Source organism: Taeniopygia guttata, chromosome 1 (assembly GCF_048771995.1).
Source record: "Taeniopygia guttata chromosome 1, bTaeGut7.mat, whole genome shotgun sequence".
In the NCBI taxonomy this organism is placed as follows: domain Eukaryota; kingdom Metazoa; phylum Chordata; class Aves; order Passeriformes; family Estrildidae; genus Taeniopygia; species Taeniopygia guttata.
The window spans coordinates 15,034,332-15,057,797 of NC_133024.1; the positions used below are offsets into that span (position 1 = coordinate 15,034,332).

At 42.9% G+C, this 23,466-nt stretch overlaps 1 protein-coding gene across 2 annotated transcripts in view; it reads right to left on the reverse strand.

The window, feature by feature from the left end:
- Window positions 1–46: 46 nt before the first annotated feature.
- CD247 (CD247 molecule) overlaps window positions 47–23,466 on the reverse strand; it is a 47,701-nt gene continuing 24,281 nt past the window's right edge. Inside the window, exons 2-8 of one of the 2 annotated variants that reach the window (XM_030263629.4) lie at window positions 7,294–7,400; window positions 6,038–6,091; window positions 4,913–4,996; window positions 4,251–4,286; window positions 3,560–3,616; window positions 2,310–2,351; window positions 47–1,586 (exon numbers count right to left, since the gene is read on the reverse strand). In XM_030263629.4, coding sequence (XP_030119489.4) covers window positions 1,521–1,586; window positions 2,310–2,351; window positions 3,560–3,616; window positions 4,251–4,286; window positions 4,913–4,996; window positions 6,038–6,091; window positions 7,294–7,400 — 446 coding nt within the window. In that variant the 3' untranslated portion in view covers window positions 47–1,520. The remainder of the gene's footprint in view (window positions 1,587–2,309; window positions 2,352–3,559; window positions 3,617–4,250; window positions 4,287–4,912; window positions 4,997–6,037; window positions 6,092–7,293; window positions 7,401–23,466) is intronic. The other variant, XM_012570020.5, reaches the window with a different exon arrangement.

Genomic DNA, 23,466 nt, shown 5'->3' on the forward strand with positions numbered 1-23,466 from the left:
TCTAAGAATATTTTTTTTGCAAGAAACATTCATTACCATGTCTCAGTTTACTTTTTTTTTGCTTTAATTTATTGCAAATATTCTTTAAAAGCTACAAGCACCTACTGCAGGTACAGTTTTACTGCTTAAAGAAGTAAAACTGCCTTGGAACTTGCATAGCACCCATTTCAGCAAGTTTTTCTGCTGAAAACCCACCCAGTCCCTGGAAAGAAGACATAAGCTCATTTGGCCAGTACCCAGAGCAGCAGCTCTTATTTCCACAGCCTTGTTTTAGCTCTGCTTCCTCTGTGATGACTGGTGAGATGACTTGGTCAGTGGAGTGGAGATGAAAGACCCCTGGTGTTGCTGGGCTGGATTTGTCCTTGCTGAATTCCTCCAGGCTGCCCTGTGCAGCTTGCGAGGCACGGGCAAAACTGAGGCTGCAGCAGCAGGAGGTGAGTGAGTGTCCCTTTGATACCTGGGTTTGGGGCATTTTCCCAACAGCCCATCCCAGCTTCTGGGACGTGTGTAGGAGCTCCTGCTGGAATCCTGTCCTCCTCAGCTTCCCTGGGAGATGGTGCTGCTGGGTTCAGGCTGGTTCAGATGGGCTGAATGCCTCAGGTAAGGAGCTTGTGCCATTCCCATTGCTGCTCCCTGCACACACACACGGGACTGTGGCACTGTTCTATTAATTCATCAAAAACACATGACATTATTGAGCTGGTGCCTCCTTGGAATGATACCTGCACCTTTTAGAGGCAGCCTTATGAAAGAGTGGTTTGGAAACTGCATTTATGCTGGCTTTTGTACAGTTTGTTGTCTGGAAGTGATAATAGGGGAACCCATCTCCTTGTTTTCTTTGTTTTTCTGCCTTCAGAGAAGTCTTTCACTCAGCTTACCTGGCTCATATTTATGGATGACTGGCAGTGCCATTGCTTGATCTTTTTTTGGATATTGGTGCTCATTTTCTTCCATTGGAAAGTTGGCATTCAGCCTCTCACTTCACTACTGTAACATCATGTCACTCTTTATAATTAAAAAAAAAATGTTGCCCTCCACTGAAGCAGTTTTTTAAAGGCAAATTTAAAGCAAAAAGGGTGAAATAGTCTTATATAAATACTGCAAGAAGTAAATACAACCCTATCTTTGCAAATTGTTTAAAAGCAATAAAGCCATAATTCCATGTCTTAATATTCTGGAAGACAAGGAAGAGCTATGGAAATAGCTGTGTTTGTTAGAAGGTGTGGTCTAGTCCCCACAACACAAACCTGACCAAAAAAAAAAAAAAAATCAGCCTAATACCCACTATAATTGGAAACAATTTTACAGATATGTACATTCTAATAGCAGAAGCAGTTACATGATTCAGGAGGAGAGAGAGAAGGAAAAGGCCAGGTTCAGACTCTGTGCACCAACCCAAGGAGGTTCTTGCACACAGAAAACACACAGTGCTTGTGTTGGATGAAAAAGGCTTTCCCCCCTCTCCTCCCCAAAGCAGGTGGGCATCTCTCACTCTTGCCCATCCCCTCTGAGGCTCCCACTTAGCGGGGGGGCAAAGGCTGCATTTGGAGAGCATCGTAAGTGTCCTTGGTTGCTGCACTGAGCCCCTGGAAAAGAGAAAACCAGAGAAACAGGTGAGGGATGAGTGTGAGTGCTTACTTCTTCCTGGCTGACTGGCAGCAGCAGGATGGCAGGGGCTCAGTCAGGAGGATAAGTCTGACTTTTTTTTCCCCCTACAGAGGTTTATACTCCTGAATGATTCTTTAGTCTTTGTGTGGTGCAAATAGCTATTGCTTACCTGAAGGCAAGGTACATCCTGAATAATGGTTATGAAAATATGACTACAGGAAATCATCCTAGCTGGTTCTGCAGATCTTTGGAGTACATTTTATTTGTGTATTATTAAGAGCTAACTGATGCTAGAATGAGCATCGAAAATTAAATGAATAGACATGAAATAATGAGCTTTGTTCTCTGGACTTCTCCTCTTCTATTTGGAAGGAAAATCAGGTGTAGCTCTGGGTAAGTAAGTTGGCAGTAGGACCTGATGTGGTTTTGAATCCTGGGAAGCATTCCCTGACAGCTGTTGCAGTGGTGCCCAGTCCTTTCCCTGACAGCCTGCTCAGGTAAGGCAGCTGTGCCCTGTGTTGTGCATCCCAGAGCAGGGGTAGCTGGGGCTTCCAAGAGTGAGGAGTTAGTGAGACACCTGGTCCCTGCTTGGGAAACTTCCAGCTGCCTTTCACTTCTCTGTGCCTCCCCCACAGTGCCATAGGATATCCAGCCACTCAGGAGCACAGGTAAGGGGAGCAGCTGTGAGAGGTGGTGCCTACCTGGTAGAGACCTTCATTGCCTTTGCCTCGCCGCCTCTGCTGCTTTGGGAAAATAAAATAAGCATAGACTGATTAGTGGGTGCTTTCCTGATTATGCAAAAAGAAAGAAGCCCCCGAGTTCCCCCATGTTGTGCTGAGGGTGTACAGGATGTACCAGCTGTGCATGGCCTGGACTCTGCTCTGCACAGGAAAGCACCTGGTAAGTCTGGACCAGCCCAGACATGCTGCAAGGGCTGTTAAGGAGAAAATAGAATAGGAAATAAAAGCAAATTGGTTTCGTTTGCTGACATATTTTCCTGTCATACTGTTAGAATGTTGCTATTTCTTTGATTCACTCTATGTATTAGAGATTTGGCAGCATTTCTGTAGACACTGATTATTTAGTATTAGATTGCATCACAAATGTGTCAAGGAGTAGTGCTTGTTACAGTTAAAATTGCAGCAAGCTATTAAATGGTCATATATTTGGAATGGGACAAGGGCTTTGGTGTTCTTGTTCCTCCAGAAACATTCAAAAAACACGGTGCAACTTTATAGCCCCATAGCTCATAGACAGAGCTTGACTCTGGCAGAGGAGCATTAGAATAAAAAAGGGGAAGAGATTAAATGTTGGTGTTGCTTCAGCATTTCTCAACACTAAACTTTGTTTTGAAATGCCCCTTTTTTCATGTGTCAAAAGAAAATGAAAGGTTTATATATATATATATATATGAATGACACTTTGACATAAAATAGAACCTGTGTAGGTCAGAGCAATTTTTCATTTTGCCATAAACAAGCATCCCCAGATGGTTTGTTTTTGACACAAGCCCTCTTCCCCCAGCAGTTTGTGCACAGAGCTAAAAACTCTCCCTCTGCTGTAGCTGGAGATGTGACTGATGTGTGCCTTCTGAAACATTTGAGAGCAGAGCTATGGGAAGGAGGACATTTCCCCTATTCCTTGTCTGAAGTCAGGCACAAGGAGGAGCTGGCACTTGCTCTCCTGATCCTGGAACACCAGCCAGCCTCAGCAGCCCGTGGAGGAGAAACCATAAACCTGCAGCTCCAAACTGCTCTGGAGAAACATGCCCCAAAATCTTCCAGCGCTGCTGGACCATTGCAGCACTGGACACCAGATCTTCCTCCAGCTGTTCCTCACTCATCTCACGCCCTCAGTCCCCCCAGCCAGGGCAGCCTTCAGGGGTTTTCTGGCCAAATGCTGAAATGTTTTCTGTTGCCATGTTTTCACCAGGAAGGAAAATAAGACTCACCTCTCCCTTCATTCCAATCTCACTGTACGCCTCACCCATCTTGTCCTTCTGCAGTGACTGCAGGCAGAGAGGGGAAAGGAGTCAGTGTGACAGTAGAAAAGCCAACACAGCCCCTGGGTAACCACATTTAAAACCAACTGAACTCGGAGTCTCATTCAATAGCAGCAAAGGTCTTGGAAAAAAGCTCATTTCTTGAACACTGAAGACCCAGAAAGACCCAAGTTAAGACATGAGAATCAACATTCCTGTATCTGTGCTTTGGAGCACAGACCACCACATTTAGCCAGAGTCAAATCAATTCCATCAAGAGGTTCCTAAACAGCCCCTATTAGATGCACTGGTATTTGACCTTTGCCAGAGAGCAGGCACAGGGCTGGAGTCCATGCACAGGAAATTCTGCAGCAGCAATCACATGGGATGAAGGGTGGTTAGTCACTAGCATTAGGCATTAGCAGGTATCTTGATCCAAGTTCTTTTCCACATCTCCCCAGTGTTTTTCTCCTGTCCCTCAGAAGTGAGCAGAAATTTTCTAGCAAAAACAGAGAGTCTGGGGGGAAGAGTTGGGTGGAAGGGAAGTCTGGAAAAGCAGCTGTTGAGTTTTGAACCAGAGCTGAAATTGAGTGGCCTATGGAAGAATCTCCTGTTCCCAGCCATCCCTCCCTCCTTCCTCCCTCCAGAGTGCTCTACTCACAGTGTAGACAGTGTCCTGAGGGTTCTTTCTCCTCTGCTGTAAAACAGAAGAAAAAAGTTTGCCATACATTGCATTACCCATATCCTCCACCACCTTTTATGTGCTTATGCATTTGCTCCATGGCACAGCTGCTGCTCTGTGAACTTTCCCTGCCCATTCCAGTCCATCCTGCCTCCACCCATAAGGCTCTGTTCAGACAACTTGTTCTGGGGAAAATTTATTTCACTTTAGCAATTGGTAGAACTTAGTTCTTCTCTGCTCACCCCCTACAGCTGTCACCTGCTGATGCAGGAGGTTTTCCCTCCCTTTTCCTTTGAAAGTGATGGGCTCTGCAGCAGAAAGAGTTGTTTTGGCTGCTGCTCTGCTTTGTAGGCGCTTGTTTGATGGCATCAGAGGCAGCGAGCTCTGTGAAACACCCACTGCTGCCGGGCCTCCTCCGCATCCGCCCCGGGTGTCACTTCCCAGCCCGGGTGGCTGCGAGCTCCCAGCCGAGCAGGGGGCAGAGACCAAAGGGCAGGGATCAAACCGCCCGGGTTACGACACGAATCGCGTCGTTCCCTCCCCAGGAAGGCGCTGGGGTGGCTGCCTGTGTGAGCAGCGCTGTGACACGGCGTGGGAGGCACCAGATCAAAGGCAGAGGTGCACATGTGCGTGGAGGTTACCTGGTGTCTCCCGCCCAGCTCGGGGTCTGCTCCTCGCTTTCCTCCCAGAACGTCGTAATCGTCTCTGTGCGTGCGGGAGAGTTTCTGAAACGGGAGAGCGAAAGCGCTGGATGGACACCGTGATAATGAGATCATAACAGATCTTAACCAGAAAAGAGAGGGAACCAGCTCAGCTCACAAGGACTATCACTGAACTAGAAATTCTTTTTACTCCCTAATGCAACCGTCAACAACATCTACATTTTAGCCATGGAAATGGCACAAAACTGCAAGCTGTTGCATTAAGAACCTTTCCTAAGTGGAAATGAGTTGAATACTAAAGAGCATGATGGGGAGGGTCTCTTGACTTTGATGCTTTCTCTCCCACTGGAGAGCAAAGATCCACTAACTTAATTTTTCTTGCAGAGCTGGTCATCTAAATCTGCATCAAGGAGCTACAGAAATTTTATGCCCAACACAATTCTTAGCTAGGAAAAGTTACCTTGGACAAGGGCAAAAGATAGACTTCAGGTCAAAATAACACAGCTGACAGAGTGCTACTTGAAAGGTGATGGGCTACACTTAAACTGAAAAGAAATTGCATTAGTGTTCAGACATTACAGAGTTAAACAGAATTCATCACAGGATGTGGCTATGGTCAAAAGCGTGAGAAAAAAAAAATTAAAAGACAGCTAGACACAGCAAAAATAGCTACAGTTGAATGCTGCCATGAGTGGGCAATTTAGTGAGGAGACTCAGGCAGGATCTTGCCTCTGTCCTCTTTCACTGCCTAAAGATGCTGCCCATGGTCAGGGCACAGGACAAGGCACATCTCTGGTATGATTTGGTACAACAGCACTTGCTGTGGGGCAATGGGAAAGCTTGGGAATGGAGGCACAGGGGTTGTGGTGGCTCAGGGCTCAGCCCAAAGAGCTCTCCAGAATCTGACCAGAGGGGTGACACCAGAAGCTGTCCCTACAAGGTTTTACCTTTCCTCCTTACAGCTGCCATGCTGCACACATGTACAACCTACTCATTAGCTGGCTCATCCAAAGCTTTTCTGACCAGCAGGCAATTCATTGTCTGAGTGCCCCAAAAGGTCTGTCTGGATGGTGGATTAGAAAACAAAGACCAGCAGTTACTCACATTGTACACATCATCCTGGCCTGGTTGCAGCTGTGGTTCAGGGGGCTGGCTGAGCTGGAAGAGAGACCATTCCATCAGCAGAGACACAGTGGCTCCTCTCAGTCCTTTCATTCCCTCTCCCCTACCAGTTACTCTTATCAGAAACAGGGCAACCCGCAAGCAGCTCCCTGTGTGGCTACAGGCAGTGCAGACCCCTGCTGCAGCAGCACTTTTATCCACACAGCAGCCTCCCCTCAGCAGCCAAGCCATTTTATTTCACATAACACCAGCTCACAAACGTCTGAGTTTGTTCCCTACACACTTGCGCTCCTCAGATTTTGTCTCTCCATCTTCTTCCTGTCATAATCTTGTGCCTCCCTGGGACATCGGTTCTCCAGCTGCCTGCAAAGTTGTTTGGCTTCCTGCAGGGAATCCCTGCACCCCTCAGGAGCAGCACTTGGCTTGCAGGGTTCTGGTGCCACCCCAATAAGTTGATGTGAGTGGCAGCTAACAAAGAGGTAAAGGATTATTCCTTTCTGTAGCTGCTCTATGGCTCAGCTGCTCACAATAATCACGAGAAATCAATTGCCAAGCCAAAATTTTGAGTAAAAAGACAGTTTTGGGTCAATAAGAGCAGCTACTTTGTGTTGTAGTGTTTAAACAAAAACCCTGCCAAACTACATTCTGATTGATTTACTCTTTTTATTACCACATTGAATTCTTTATTAAAAGTAACCTTGTAGCTCAGTCTATATTTAGGCATAGAATCATGTTTGCAGCAATTTCACAAGTCCTTTCTTGTGATTGTTTGGGTTGTTTGCACCATCACACTCATAGTATCAAAGATGTCTGAATTGTTGAGACATTTTAATAAATCTTTAACAAGCTTGCCATTTTCCCTGTATTTTCTGTATCCCCTCCTCTCCTTCCAATGACAAAGCAGGAGAAAAAAAAACCCTTTACTCTTGATCAGTCACTTCCCATCTACAAAATCCAGAATCTCTGATGTATCCATAAGTGCAACATCAAAATTCTCTCATATACTCTTCCCCCCTTCATTCATGAACCTTTGGAAAGAACTGATTTAGTTTGCTCAAGTGGACTCTAGAAACAGAGAGGTGGGGAAAAAAAGGAAAAAAGAGAGAGAGAGAGAGAAAGAAAGCAAAATAATAGAAAGGTTGCATTCTAAGATGATTCTCTTCCACTCCCACTTTCCAGCCCAGCTCAACTTCTTTACACCACCAAATGCAAATGCATCTGTGTTGGGTTAGACTGACCTTTGCCTTCACAAAAAGGGCTGTCATGACCACTGCATAAATGAAGAGGAATCCATCCAGCATGTAGCAGAGCCTGGGATCTGTGAGGCCAAGAACTGATGCAGCATCTGCACAAAAATACCAGATACATCAGCAAACAAAGTCATTTATGTCACTGGATGCTTGGCAGCACAAATGTGGCACTGCTCCATAGCACTCCATGGAAAAATTATAGCCAGTGTGAGGGCAACACTGCTGCTTTGCAAAGGAGATGGAATTCTGAATATAAGAATTATAGGATTAATCTGGTCAAAAAGGAACAGCCTTCTCTCTAAACAGGTTCAGTTAAACCAGACTGTCCAGGACCTCAGCCAGCTGAGAGTATCTCCAGGGATAGAAATGTTTCCAAGCTCCCCCAGCCAAAACAGGATGTTTATTTTCTGGGAAAACCCAGCAGCTTCTCCTGCAGGGACTCATGACTGGGCCTGGTTAAAGCTTCCTTCATCAAGTGTGTGTGAGAAAATACATTGTTTGGACAAAATTTTAGGGTAGGGCTTCTCAATTCTGCATTAAATGTTCAAGATTGACACCATCACATTCAATACTCCAAGAGTAACTTGAACCCATTGCCCCTCATGTTTTCCACGTGACTCCTAAAAAGGGAGTCTCCATCTTTTCAGCCACCATTTAAATATTTATACACTGACCACATCCAGCAGGACACCTTAATACTGTTGGGTTTCAGCAGATAAACCTGATAAAACTGCCCCTGTATCAGTTAATAAGGATGTAGAAAATTCACAAAGTATAGCTAAAGAAATCAAAGGCTAAGCAACTGTAGATCCAATATGCAGGTCCAGGTCCATCCCCCAAGGAAAAGCTGTATTGCACAGTTCTATAAAAACCCAAACAAACAAACTTCTTAAAATTAATCTGAGTTGTGCTTTGTGCAGATTTGGAGGGACTTCAAAAGAGGAAGACAAAAATTGCCAATAACCTGAAAAGCCCTTTGATGAAGATAAACAATCACTGTTCCCTCTGACAGCCTCACACACCCAGAAAAAATACCACAGAGTAGATTTGTTTGTTTGTCTGAACTAGGAGTTTACATTCATTTTTTTCCTAAATCATGCATTTAGAAACAAATCCATGGAAATAAATTGAGATCCTAGATGGTTTTCCTTCTTCCCCCTCTTTTTCTGGCATTTAAAAAATATGGTTCAAGCACTTTATGAAAAATATCCTTCACCACATTGCCTCAGGACTATAAAATTTCATATATATGGGGTAAACAGAGACAGAGAGATTACATTATTTGCCCAACATTGTATATAAAACCAACAAACAAGCTGAAATTACCTTCCCAGAGATTTTCTTCTAAACAGTTCACAGGACAACATTTTACACTAGCCTGGAGGCATCTGAGATGCTGCTGAAGGCAGCATTTTTGTGTACTCTTTGGGTGTCCTGGCCCTGAATCCCCTATTCTTGTACCAAAGCCAGGCACATTCACAAAATCATATCAAATCCAATATTTCTCCCGCACTAATAAAATCCCTAGACCAGGAGGAGACGAAGCAGGAGACATAGAGTACTGTGGAGGAGATGTCAAGAGTGTAGAGGATTTAGCTGTGGCAAGTGCCAGCCACTGTCAACCTTGGCTGACTCTGCAGAGCCAACCAAGTGCCTGCATGGTGCCTGTGTGGGGCAGCCCGGCCTCCAGCATCCCAGGCAGTGGATTAAAGCTGTTCAGTGAGGGAAGGCCTGCTGCTCTGGCTTTGACTGTTCCTGGAAAAACATGTTTTGAGACTATGACAAAGTCCAATGTTTAGAAAAAAACCCAATAAAATGAATAGAGTTATTAGGGTGGGAAAAGACCTCAGATGTCATCAAGTTCAACCTTCAGCCAAATAGCACCATGCCCACTGAACCAAACTGTGAATTGTCACATCTAGTCATTCTTTAAATACTTCCAGGGATGGTGACTCCTCCATTTCCCTGGGGAGTCTGTCTCAGTGCTTAACAAACCTTTCAGTGCAGAAAAATTTCCTCATATCCAACCTGGTGCAGCTTGAAGCTACCTCCCCTTGTCCTATCAGTTAGTTTGTGTTATTTCCTTCGTTAATACGTTTGACTTCTGTATTCTTAAACAGTACAAAACAAAATGTACAAAGCACTTTCTAAATAATAACCTTTGAAACAGGGTTCTGTATTAGAAAGTGAGAGAGAGAAAAAGAGGGAAGGTACAAAGCCTATTGAAAGAAAGGTCAAAGAGATAGGAAGCACAATGAACAGTGGCAGTTAAAACAGTTACCATCCATTCGGGTGAGCAGGACCAGTTCAGGTTTTTTAATCTCCAGAGGAGGCATTCTTGCCTCTTCAAAACAGAAGTCCAGTCCCTTAGGGCGCCACCAAAATGCACTTTCTGTCCCTCATCAGCCACGATCTGGGAGCTGAGGCCAAGGTCACAGCAGATGAGCTGATGATGGGAGCTGGGCAGAGCCAAATGCGCCAGGCCTGAGGGAGCAGTCACACTCAGCTGCCTCACACAGAGCAAAGCACAAATAGCAAATATTTCACTGATTATTCCCACTCTGTTAACCTCACAGGTTACCCAGTGTCTGCTGGGAGTTGTACAGCATCTTTCCAATATCCACATACCAGAACTGAGAGGAGACAGTCACTGGGTAGAGCACTGCCCAGGTTGTCAGCCCTCCTCAATCCCAATTGCCTACACCTGGAGCTCTGTCTGCAGCTGTGCTTCTGCCCCTGAGAAGTTCCTTCCCAGCACCTCCTCCTTCCAAAGCCTGGACTTTTTTTCCCCCCTTTTCTCTGCTCCCACCAAGCAATGCAGCCCTGCTCTCCTCTGTGCCTGAGCAGTCTCTCCTGCTGCTGCAGGTCCTGGCACTCCCACATCTGGACATGAGGTGGGCATCTCCCTCATCCTGCTGCACACTCACACCCCCAGAGCAGCTCTGCCAGCACCTCTGCAACAACTCCCTGTGGCATTTTACATTCTGAAGCACAGATGAAGAAAAAAAAAAGGCAATTCAGAACTGCTGCGGACAAGCAAGTGAGAAAAAGGCAGTGGTGAGAGGCCAAGAGCAGCCCCAGGAGCCAAGGCAGAGGAAGCCTGGGGCCGGCGAGGGAGGCTGCGCTGCGGCGCCCGCCTCGAGAGCCCTGCGTGGTTTCAGAGTCTCAAGCCCCTGGCTCAGGCCCAGCACCAGCACTCCTGCACAGGGCAGCAAGCTCAGCTTCAGCCACCTGCCCACACTGCCTGCTGCTCCAGTCCTGCAGAGACACAGGGACTCCCAGAGCCCACACCCAGACACAGTCGCCCTGCTCCAAAACATGACATGAGGGAGGGATGCTGCACCCCAAAGCTGGCTGGGGTCCTATCCACAGGGCTGGCCCAGTGCAGCCAGTACCAATGGGGAGCAGGTGAACTGAATCACTGGAATATGGCCTGGACCCTTGAAACATGCCAGAACATTTATTTTAAAAGGATTTTCCTCCTCCAATGTTTTTAGTATGCATCTGGATTGGGTTAGACCATGATTCCTGATAATAGTTTGAGAAATACAGACCGTAAAAGCTGAATTACTTGTAAATCCAAATCACATCTGTCTACCATAATTTTTTTTCTCTCCCATGAGCCTTATTAAGTGATTAAGGGTTTTACTTTTAGGGGTTAACAAAATACAGTAACACAGCTGTAAATGAAGATTTTTATCTTCCTGGAAACCGAGTTTCTCAGTGAAGCCCGTGAAAACCAATGCCAGCACAAGAGATTTATCGATACAGCTGTAGTTACATACAAAGGCAGATCCTGCAGGGCCTGCTCCCAACAGCCCAGGGCTGCCACAGCTGCTTGCTGGGCAGTTTTTCTCACACACCACCATCTTCCACCGGCAGTGATCCCTGTCGCTCTGGATGATGCTGGGTGTGATGGGTCTTGCCTCACTGCTGCTGTCACAGAACAAAATTCTGACCCCAAGAGAGCTCCCTGGGCTCAGGGCAGAACAAGGAGAGAGATGAGTACCCTGCATAGTGCTTCACTGCAAGCGTACCCAGGCCTGCAGCTGAAAGGACAGCCCAGACTAAATGCCTACAAGTTAGCCAACTAAAATTATTACAGATAATCCTGTTCATAAAGAATGTATCTGTCATGGGATTTGTTTATATATTTCTATACGTTTTACTCATGGATAGAAACAACAAACAAACCTGTGACCATCCAGGGCTGAAGAAGCAGAGGCCAATTTTCCTTAACTTGCAGAAGGTAGAGGCTCAATTAATCATCAATATTCCATCACATATTTGTGAACCACAGCATGGCCCAAAGCAAAGCTCGTGCCCTTGAAGTTCACCATTAGAGTTCGTTGTTGTTGGAGGAAACTGCTGATACGATCAAGATTCAGGTTACAAGACCAAATGTTGAGCAGCCCAAATAGTTACATTTAAAAAGGAAAGTATTTTAGGCCATTAACTTCTAATTTTTTTACACCAATGAATGTCAGCCCTATGGAAAGTCAAAGTAAAGTACTTTAGGATTCTTGTGAACCCTTTGCATTCCTTTTAGGATCTCTTTCAGGGAGGCACTAACACAAAGTTAAAAAAATTCAAGTTTCCTTCTGATTAATTTGGAAGAAATAGAGTCAAAAGAAGGAAAATATTATAATGCCACAAAGGGTTAAATTCCTGCCCATGGCAGGGGGTTTGGAACTAGATGACCTTTGAGGTCCTGTCCAACCCAAATTTTTCTATGATTCTATGATTTTCTAGCACATCATGGAATAAAGACTCTAATAAAGAAGTCCAGGGTACTGTAAGAGGAGCAAGACAAGATCTCCAGGTGCTGTTTGATATGTGGGAAGAGGAAACATATCTGCCTTTTCAGTCTGAAGGGGAAGAAGATTAACATTGAATATATAATTAAATAATGCACCTTTTCACCCTCCAAATCCTTCCAGAGCTTCGTCAGCAACAGAAAGGAGGGGAGTGCCTTGCTCATCTCTGGAAGGGGACTCCTTGCTTCATCAAAACAGTCAGTCATTCTCAGAAAAAGCAACTGCTTTCACTTCTCACTTTAGCAAGGACTCGTGCAAAGGGCTTTCCTGAAGCAAGCCTGATGTTGCCTCCTAGAAACAGCAAACCATGCACAGGGCAAATGCAGACATGGATATCCAACAAGCCAGGCTCACAGCTGAAAGCTGTGCAGCTCTTTCAGCTTTTGTACGGGGTTTAGATTAGGCACAAGTGCTTTAACTAGACCCATCTTCATCAGGGGCATCAAAAGTTTAATCCAGTTAATGCAAAAGGTGTTCCCTGCTGTAAATTTTCTAGTGTCTAATTCAATCTGGTGTTAAGCGTACAAAGAGGCAAGAATTATTATTCAAATGCTTCTCGGTCACTTAGCCTTTCCCTTGCCCTACCAACTCTGCCCCACAGCAGTAACTCACTCCAGACTGATTTACTATCAGGTGGCCTTTTCATTCCAGCTCCTACAACCCCATGCACATGATGGAGGACCACATAAAAGAACTGAGCCTCCTTGTCTCCCTGGGAATCCCAAAGAGACTTCACAGCTGCAAGGCTGAAGGAATAGACACTGAGTCAGGCACAAGATGCTGCTGATCACAATCAGATGTGTTTCTCTGCTCAGTGAGCACTTCTCCGCATGGCAGACATCTCCCTAAGTACTTTAAATTAGCGTTTTTAAGTTAGACTTTAAGCTAGCTCACAGCTCATGGCTCCAGCAATCAAATATATTGATAACATGAAGAACAATTCCCAACCAGGAGATTTAGAAGGCATTCCTAGTCACTTTTATCCTAGTTTCAAATTTCCAGAAGTCGTTAAGCCCGGGTGGGCTGTCCCACCTGGTGGGAAATGATGGAAACTGAATGCAGAGATGCACAGGGCCAGCAAGAGCCTTACCAGGGCTGGTGTCCCAGCCTGAGCTTGGTTGCAACTGCCTTGATTTTCTGCAAGCAGAGCAGTAAAGAATCCCTCACAAGAACACAAGCTAAGGGTGGAGGTGCTGGAGGAGAATTGCAGCTGTGAGGCCATTTACAGAGAACAGCCAGCTCATGAGCAATTCCTTCCCCTGCAGCCAACATGCACCAAAGCTGGGACAATGACAGGAGCCATCCCTGATGTATGGTCAAAGCCATGCCTGGACACTCATCACAGCTAATCCTACTGGAATCAAATCAGGGTTTTTTTCTTTTTCCCTTTTTCTGGGATCAATTTCCACCTGAACTCACCGACAGCACCAGATCTAACCAGTGCCAAAAGAGCCAGAGTAAGGGACACCAAACCCCCAGCAATGAAAGCCATCCACTTTTCTAGGTTAAGTTTATAGCAACACTTTTCAAAACCCAGGTAGCTGTCACTCAAGACTTTCCAAACATTTTTCATACAATGTTTTTCAGCGGGTAAATGACTGAACCACAGGCAAGGTAGACATACAAGGTAGAAAAGTGGTGGGAAGGAAGGCTGCAAGACTTACTTTAGCAGGACAACTAGGAGCAGACTGTTTTAAGGCTAGCAAAGCCTCAAGATGTTTTCACTGCAACATCCACTTGCAACGATGCTTCTGAGGGTGAAGAAATTCCTAGTGAAACTTGGTGTCGAGGAGGGAAATAGTTAAATCATCTGCAGATGCAGTGGGCAGGAAGGAGGTTACACCAACGGCTGAGGCTCTAAACCCTCAGTAGCTGCACACACCGGAGGGAGAGGTTTCAGAGCAGTGCCCTGCCACTGACCCACTTAGTAGAGAGATGTGTGTGTCATGTCTTGCCTCTGCCAGAGGATGCAGAGGCACAAAAACTTTCTCCTGTGCAACAGCAAGTTACATACAGAGTAGAGAAATAGGGATTAAGAATCTGGGCTAATATTAATTCCCTGCATATTTTTCTTGCAGCATTGCTCAACAAAATTTAATAATAATAATATTAAGACCGCTGGGGGATATTCCCCTCTGCAAAGAACATATGAATTGTTTCACAGGCCTCATAAAGAGCCAATGGATGAGCTCTCACAAAATGGAAATATCACAACAAACTTTGCCTGGGCCCTCGATGGGCTCTTTCAGCAAAGGGGCTCAGAACAAACCCTAACTCCTTGGAATCACACATTCCACTTGAAAAAAAAAGAAAAAAAGAAAAAGAAATTGCTTTTTCCACTTCTGAAATGCCCTTCCTCTGAATTGGGAGCATTCACATTTCCATAGCATGTAGCAACTATGCAGCTAAAATCTTATGGCAGAGCAAAGCACTGCTGAAGAGAAAGGGCTTTGTCAAGGATCTGCAAATGGGGCACAGATTTATTTATCCCTGTTAACTCCTCACTGCTGAGGCCCGTGCTCCTCTGTCAGCTGACAAAACTGTGCCTGGTACATCTCCACTGCTGCATTTTGCTAAGAGACACCTGAGGGACTACACCCAACTTTAGAAAACCTTATCTCAGATGGCATTACAGGATAAGGGGAAAGCAAAGTACTGTATTTTGAAACACACTTTTCCACACATAGGTAGGAAATGACAAGAATGAAGAGCTTATATATAAATTTTGACTGGAATAAAGACTGTTGGAAAGCAATACATTCTCGTGTGGGGTGGGAGAAATAGGAAAAAATAATTTCCTTGTCATTAATGACTTTATGTAACACCTTTATTTCACCAACTATAAGATAAAACTAATATATTAACTGTCAAAAATATACTGAAGTGCTCTCAAAAGCTCAGGCACTGGAAGCTGGTACCTTCTTAATTGCTTCTCTATGGAAACAGACTTGTAGGAAAAAAATCCAAAAACCCAAGGAAAGGGACCCCAATCTCTCATCACAAGGAAAATTTCCTGTTTATTTATACTATGAGTTCAAACCGTTCTATGGCAGAATTTGGAACTGAAATGATGTATTTATGATTCACCCACTACATGCAACTAATATTAAAATTTGTCAAGTTAATTCCATTAATTACTTAGGAATACGCTGAAAATTTGGAAAGGTGAGCTATCATGAGTAATTTAAATTAATTTAATCCACAGCACTAAACCTACCCTACTGGTTTTTCTTCAAGCTTTTTGTTAAAAATTTTCCAGAAATTTAGCAAATAGAAATTCTATTCTGTTGCTTATGACTAGATTTAGTTTAGTTTTGTTTGCCTGGAGGAGCAGCACAGCTGTTTCAGAGGATTTAGATCCCTTGTATTTATTTTTTCCATCTTAACATAGACAAGCAGTTCTCAGCCACTTACCAGATATATTTTACAGAACAATTCTGTTCATACCTTCAAGTTTCAGAGCACCTATCTGAAGCAACCACTTGAGATGGGGTATTATGTTGTCTCTGATTTTTCTCACTCCAACTAATTTTGTAAGTGTAGAATCATGCACTTGTACTGCCACTGCATTCATCTAATTGCTTGTCAGCCTCATAAAACATGTTCCTTTTAAGATCTTTAATGCTGCTTCTAAAATAGATGAAAATTTTGAAATTATGTTTACTTTAAACAGGCCCTCTCTCCCACAAAAACCCAGACTGGGAAGCCTCTGGGATGTGGAGAGAGATAAAAAGGCTGTGTAGAAACTGTACTTGTTTGCTTTCTGTGTGCAGCTGAGATGGATTTAGAATGCAAAGGAAATTTATATGAGCTCCATTTTTCATAGCACTGGGAGCTTAGGTCAGCTTTATTGAAAGCACAGTTTGGGAAAGTGCAGTCACAGAACTGCTGGATGGAGTGAAAAATTGCCAAGTGATCAAATGCCCACAGAAAATAAATTTTCTCCTAAAAGGATCCTTAGTGTTTCATTTACTTTTTGTACTCTGTAAGAAAAATCTTTCTTCTACTTCTATCCATTACAAGTTTTTCTTGCCATGGAACCCTTTATTGTGTATCGTACTACCTAACATGCCTAACAAAAAACTGGGTGGCCATACAATGCATGGGCTTGTACAGGACAAAACACTCTCCTCTTCCCTTTATACAAATGCTTTTCTGAGATTAGTTGTGATGAATCCATTGTTCATTCTCATCTGACTTGGTGTGTACTCCTAATAGGGCAGGAGGAAGAGGGAAGGTACCAGGGACCTACTTCGAGGTGCTTTGCAGTGGCCTCATCTGTGCCACCAGGAGTTTCTGGCATGTGCAAGCCTAGAATTAATCCCATTAAGCAAAGTGTTATCCCACAGAATTAGCCATTAGATATGTATTAATAATTTCAATCTATCCCTTAAAATCCATTTGGAGGAGCTGCCCTATTTTTACACACAAAAAAAGTGAAGCTGTGGGAGCCGACAGCACTCACGAGGACTGTGCTGAGGTTTATCACATCCAAATGGAGGAAGAAACACAAGTGAATGTAAAAGGTCCTGGTTTTCTTCCCAGTAAAGAGCAGATTCCAAAATGGGTGGATTAATTCCCCACACCATTGATTTCAAATTAGCAAAGGCCATTTAACTCAGTGAGAAGCAGGTTTAGCCACAGAGCAGATGCACGCACATCTTCAAAGATGCACAAGAAACAGGGAGTGTGCACCTATAATTAAAATATAAATGCAAATGTTTTTTATAACACAATATTCATCATACAATAAATTTAAATTTAATCTAACAAATTTAAATTTGGAAAGTATGACCCTACACAATTTTTTTGTCTGGAAAATAAACTTTTTCACTACTCTTTAAATTCTCTGTAGTCTATCCTGCTTTCAAAGTAACCTGACAGTTTGTTCTTCTGCAATTCATTTTCACATGCCCACACATTAGAAGTCAGGGAAAAAAAAAAAGAAAACATTGCCTCTGAACAGTTTAATTTAAAAAGTATTATTTTTTGAGAAATATATCCCAAAGCTGTATTTCTGTTTTATCAAAAAAATTTATCAGTGGTTTACTTCAAGTCCATTGCAAGAGCTACATTAGAATGTTTAACTATAAGAAAAAAGAGCAGGAAGGACTGGATGGTTCAGCTCATTGCATAGCACCAAATATATATATTTAACTCTCAAAACATTTCTGCATTTCCACTGAAAAAGAGCACAGCACATGCACAAAATACAAAGGTCTAAGGAGAAAGTCTGTGCACATAAAGCAAAAGAAGTCTGGCTTTGTAACCTGCTCTACCTGATACTGTTAAGGACATAAAACTGGTTCACCAAAAATGATGGAAAACTAAAATCACTATGTATTTCTCCTGTCAGTTGATTTTCTGCTTGGACAGGACAAAAAAGTAATTTCCTAACAGATTCCATGCACCTGAAATTTATTGAACACAACAGCATCCGCTGTCACATAGTGGGTTTTTATCTAAATTAAATTACATAGAGATGTAGATACAGCTATACAGCAAACATTATCTTAATTAATTTCATTTCATTTCAGAAAGATACATTTAATTTCATATGCTGAAAAAAAACCCAATGAAACCTAAACAGCAAAATCATAAGCAAATCTGCATAGACCTTAGACAATATTATTTTACCAAACTAGTGCCACAAGACTAGTGCCTCCTGAAGACAGATTTCCCTGCTAGCAAACCCCATCCTCCTTCAGTGTCCCACTGTTAAATATCTCATTCTTGTAAGTTTATGATCAGAAAACGTCCCTAAAAGAGAAAAAGTCTGACCAGCTGGGACAGAGAAAATCTCTTCAGTTATTTTATTACCATCCTAACAATTGGTGATCCAAACACTACGGTTTTCAGACGTAGTTTACAACAATAAAATCAATTTCTGCTCTTTTCCCTGTCACATTTCTAACACTATCTTAATGGTGGCAGCAGAAAAAGTGACAAAAATACTTGTAAAATCTTATGCAAAATTATTATGTACTCTTTAGAAGTAGGAATTGAGTGACAGTTTTATGCTGCTATTTATAATCTAGGTAAAGCTAAATAAAGTATAATACTGAACATACTGCTTCACTTTAAATTCTCAGCTGACTATGACACAGAAATACCGTCCTGGTGGGCTGTTCAGAGATTCGTATTTCTGTAGATTTTAAGAGGTTAAATTCTGCAGCTGGTTATGCTATCTACAGAATAACCCAATATCAGATATTGGGCATAGTTAGAATTCATGTATAACCAATTTGTAATTCAAGACACAACTGTATAGTTAAGATTTTTTCAAATATCATATTTCAAAATTAGTTGTACTTTCAGTATTTTGGGAAGTGTCAGTAAGTCATGTTCTAAAAACAAAGTAAACTCTGCCATTTGAATTTCTCTTAGCAGAATACTACAACTGGAGTGAAGAGGGTACATTTGTCTGTTTGCATACAGACTTGCTTCTAATCAGAAACATCTTCTTCTGCCAACTCAGAAAGATCAAGGTCTAACTGGCAGATGGACAGCTTAAATTTTACCATCCAGAAAGTTACCCAGCAGTGCTGAAATCAACAATACAAACTCTAAATAGTGTTATTAACACATGTGGATCAACTTGTGAATTCTTGACTCCCTGACTGACTACTGATTTCCAGAGAAATGTTTTGTGCTTATTCTGTTGTGGTGGAGTCTGATGGCACCAGCATTTTCATGGAAATAATACACAGTCATTTTGCTCAATGACTACTCACTTTATAACTGAAGAAGCAAAATTGATATCCTTATCTTCAGCCAAGATTTGTATTTTATTTTTATTACTGAGCAGAAGTGTAAAAGTGAAAAAGCCATTTCCACATGCTGCTTGCAATATAACAGAGAATTTGGCATTAATCTCCAGTTGTTTTTGTCCAAGCTCCTCAAATCACAAATGCACCACTAGGTCAAAAGAGAACCCCAGTAGTTTCTGCAAAACCGTTCCTGACTGTATTTTAAAATATCCTTTTTAACCTTATTAGGTCATGAGGAATCAAAATCTATAGCACAAACATGGAGATTATTATAAGGCATTGAATTCAAATGATCCCACTCAAACAACTGCTGCACAAACTTTCTGAGTACTTGTCAAAAGGCCAAGAAAGTACATTTTAAGCAGACAATCTTAATGGTGGGAAATGACAGAAAACACAGTGATGTCATCAGAATATTTTCTATAGTTTCCAGAGTGTTCTGTGCTGTCCTATTTGTAAAATCACTCTGTGCTGTAAAAAGTAAGACAAAATAGAACTTAGTGCACAAAAAAGTACTTGCAGTGTAATGGTGTTCTCAATGCTTGTCAGGAAAGTTCAGGGAGGAACAGAAAACCCAGAGCCATGACATCAGCCAAGGACACTCTTTTATGTTTGCTGCCCCCCTGGGCATTGCACACCAGACACTCTCCAGGCTGGTTTTAATAATAGCTTTATAGCCACAGTTAAGGAGAGAGTGACTGCTTTATTATCCTTTGCAGACAGATAAATCACATTTCTTACACACACCCAACTGGCTCACCTCTGTGTTACAGCTTTCCATCCTGACCACTAATTGTCCTTTTATCAGGTTTTGTTAATGATGCACTCTTCTTTGTACAGACCACACCACAGATACCATATAACTTACCTTTCTTTTACATTCTGGATGTGCAGTATTTTGGTCAGAAAAGGTCAGGTTTCATCGTGGACCATACAAATCAGGGCTTGATGCCATGCTCTCAGAAAACCTTCTTGCGCATTTTCTTGCTCCGACACCTTGCTGCTGGTGCAGCCCCAGAAAATCCCCCATCATTTACCACAGAGCAGCTGCGCAAAACCAGCCAGGCCATTTTGAGAACTGCAAAGGGGCTGTTTGCTCAGCAGCTCACCTATGACTTTTCTGGTTTATTCTGGCCTGCCAAGGGGCAGGACATGGGCTCAGTGAAGGAGGAAGCCTTCTCCCTGGATGCTCCCCTCCAGAATTGCACAAGCTGGCTCTGGGCCCCATTGCCACAGCACAGGCTGGCTTCTTTTGTCAGAAATCTCCATCCTTTTTGTCTCTTCGGTCAGGTTAATATCACTAATCATGTTTATTTTTTCCTACTATTTTCTGATTTCTGGGAGACCTTTGAGTATTTTGAAGATCTGGCTACGAAGCTGATTATGAAATGGCTTGAATGCCTCACACAGATTTTTCCCCTGCCGAGACACTCTTGGGGGCTGTGCGTGCCTGACAGCAACCACAAGATCCATGCCCACGGAGTTCCTTTCACTCATAAACTGTGGCAACAAAGCCAAGCTCCTGGTCCCTCACTCATGCACACCCTGGCCCCTCAAAGCCTCAAAGTGCAACGTGACGCTTCCCTTCGACAGATACAGATCTACCCCCCACACACCGCCCCGGCAAAAACACATCTGAGACTCTCCTGAGCTCAGCCAGCCACCAGCCAACACCAGGTGTGTCTGGGAAAGCACTTACTCAGAGCAGCTGAAAACTCCTCTGAGACAGAAATTGTTACCTCAAAATAAAGTGTAGGAGCAGGCTTTATAATTTCAGGGCTCTTCAGTATCTCTTTTTTTGCAGCAGGAATAAAAAAAACCCAACTAAATGAACAAAAAAGAGCTTGACTTAAAAAGGGCAGAACTTTAAGTCTGGGTCACAGGTATAGTTTTCCCAAACTTGGGACCTTAAGGGGACTGAGAAAGCAAGCAATACACCCAGAAACACACGAGCAGGCAGACAGGTGACCCCATGGATGCAAGAAGCAGCAGCAACATCTGGGATCAGCGTCCCAGCTCAGCTCCATGTCAGACCCTGCAGAAAGACCACACAGGCTTTCAACCCACCAAAGAGGTGTCACACCAACCCCACTACGCAGCACGAGCAGGGACTGCTTTTCCTTTGAAGTACCTGGCTCCAAAGAAAGCCCTTTTGACACCCTCCAGGCAATACGTGTATGACACAATCTTATACAGCAACACTTTTTTTTCTTTTTTTTTTTTTAAGTTAAAAGGTGGTGGAAAAGGTTGGTTGTTTGTTTTCAAAACATGACTGTCTTTGTGGGAGTTACTGTGTTCATCCATGAAATGGGACATGCCTGTAGACCTCAGCAGAGAGGACCCAATGCCTCAACACAGAATGTCCTGCACCTCTGCTGCCTGAGCTGGAATATTTGGCTCTCACCATATCCTGGGACCTTGGAGAAAAAAGAAAAAGACAACACTAAATGATCTTGTGTTGTGCCAGACTAAAGACTAAGGCTTCAACAGGGCAGTGTAAGTCCAAATGCTGCCAGACAGGCTAAGGCAGAAAGGGAAGGTGACAAGTTGTTTTTCCTTCTTCTTCCACTTTTTAAAAAAGGCAAAATAACTTTTTTCTTTTTTTTTTTTTTTTTCAGAAGGCAGCTTTGGCTCTGGATTCAAAATTGCCAGATACAAAATCAAATTTACATCCATATAAAATAACCACTGATACACAAACTCTCCTCTCTTATGAGCGGGACCATGAATTGCCGCATGAATTTTCTGAATATTTCTTGCCAACTCCCACTCCTTCATAATGAGCAACTGGAAAGTTTCAATCTGAATAACTGACTTTATATATTTAGGGAAAAACAAGTCAATTTACTATGACAAAGGGAAAAAAAAGCCGTGTTTGTGCTCTCTGGAATATACTCTATTGGCTCCTGTGAGCAAGCAACAAAACTGTTTGCCATTCAGAAGTTTCAGCTCAAGTCTTATGAGCTTAGGCTATATCTGTCTCATAGGAAATACAAATTCTAGGTAATCACAAAATACAGTGCTGCTCACAGAGGTGTGGAATTTTAGAACTTCTGATATTAGCTGCTGCCAGAGATGCAAAAGTATCAAAATAGCTGTATTTGAAGGTTTACTTCTTATTCAAGAACAATTCACCCTTTCATTCCAAACACGTGCTGGAGTTGGAATAATCAAAATAAAAATCTATACTGAACTTTCGATAAACATCTTCAATTTGACAATGCTGGTATTGCCTTTGCCCCATTATTTTGCATTTATGTAGCCTCAGAGCATCCTCCTCCTGAAGTGATTATTGATAAGCCAGTGACAGATAGACTGAAAGAAATACAGAGATATAATAGGATTCCCTTCCTGCCACCTTCCAGAGCTGCAGGACTTGGCTAAATCAGTGATGCTCTTCAGTTTGAGACCCTCAAACTTTTGGGTTCACTCATTGTCATTTTCTCTCACTTAGGTGCAATGTGCTCACTGTCTTTCTCTTCCACATAAACATAGGTGCAATTCCATAGACCAAAGGTGTATGTACATATATTTTTATATATCTACATTCATGGATACACCACATAACTCTCACAGATATTTTTATTTGTGTGCCTATGTCTACATACACTCACCCAAACCATTTCTTCTGTCTATGGAAAAGAAGAGTAAGCAGCTTCGAATGGATTCATAAAAACAGACAATAACATATTTTCCACTGGAGTGGAGAGGAACTACAGATTCATTTATAATTTTACTCCTCTATTTAAAGGAAGAGACCTAAACAATACAGACAAAACAGTGGAAAATTAAAGCATTTCATCTGTTCAGCATTTTCTGTCCTGCTCTTGCTAGCAGTAAACAGCCTTAGCAGTGGGCAAACCCCACTTCAGCTCAGGGAGCATCCCTGAACACAGTGGTATAGTCAGGGAACAGCTGATGCCCCAGGCACACAGAGAGAAAGCCTGTTCTCCCTGGCAAAAATCTGGTTTTCTGGGTGAGAGTGTGATGTTTTCCTGCATATAGTCTGGGCTTTGCCAGAGCTCATGAAGTGCCAACTCAACTACATCAGGGACAGTGCTCAAGCTTAAAATAACACGCACTTGTTAGTACTCACATCTGCGTGCTAGCTCTGCCTAAGTCACTATCATCTGTTTTAACAATCTATTATCTGGGACATCTGTTATCACAGGCAATCAAAAATGCTGCAGACAACATTCATTCACACCTCACATCCCAAGATCATGAAAAAGGAGCTGCATCCTCTATTTTCTTTCTAATCAGGTTCTTTGCTATACACACTTCCACATTTTTCTATCATTGAGAAGTTAAGAAAGAGGTATGTTTATTTTTTGAAGAAAAATCCCTAAAGACCTGGTCAGCCACATGAACCCCAGCAGTCAGGTTTTGAAGAAAGATTATCACTTTTTTGAGACAGGTGAGAAATTAATGACAGGTCAGAGATGTGGTCTTTGGAGGATAGAAAAATCAGGGTAATAAATGAATGCAGCACATGGTATCTTAGGTTATTGGGGAGTTTGTGTGGTGCTTTACAGTGTGTCCTTAACTGGATGGACAAAGGGCTGTGAAATCAG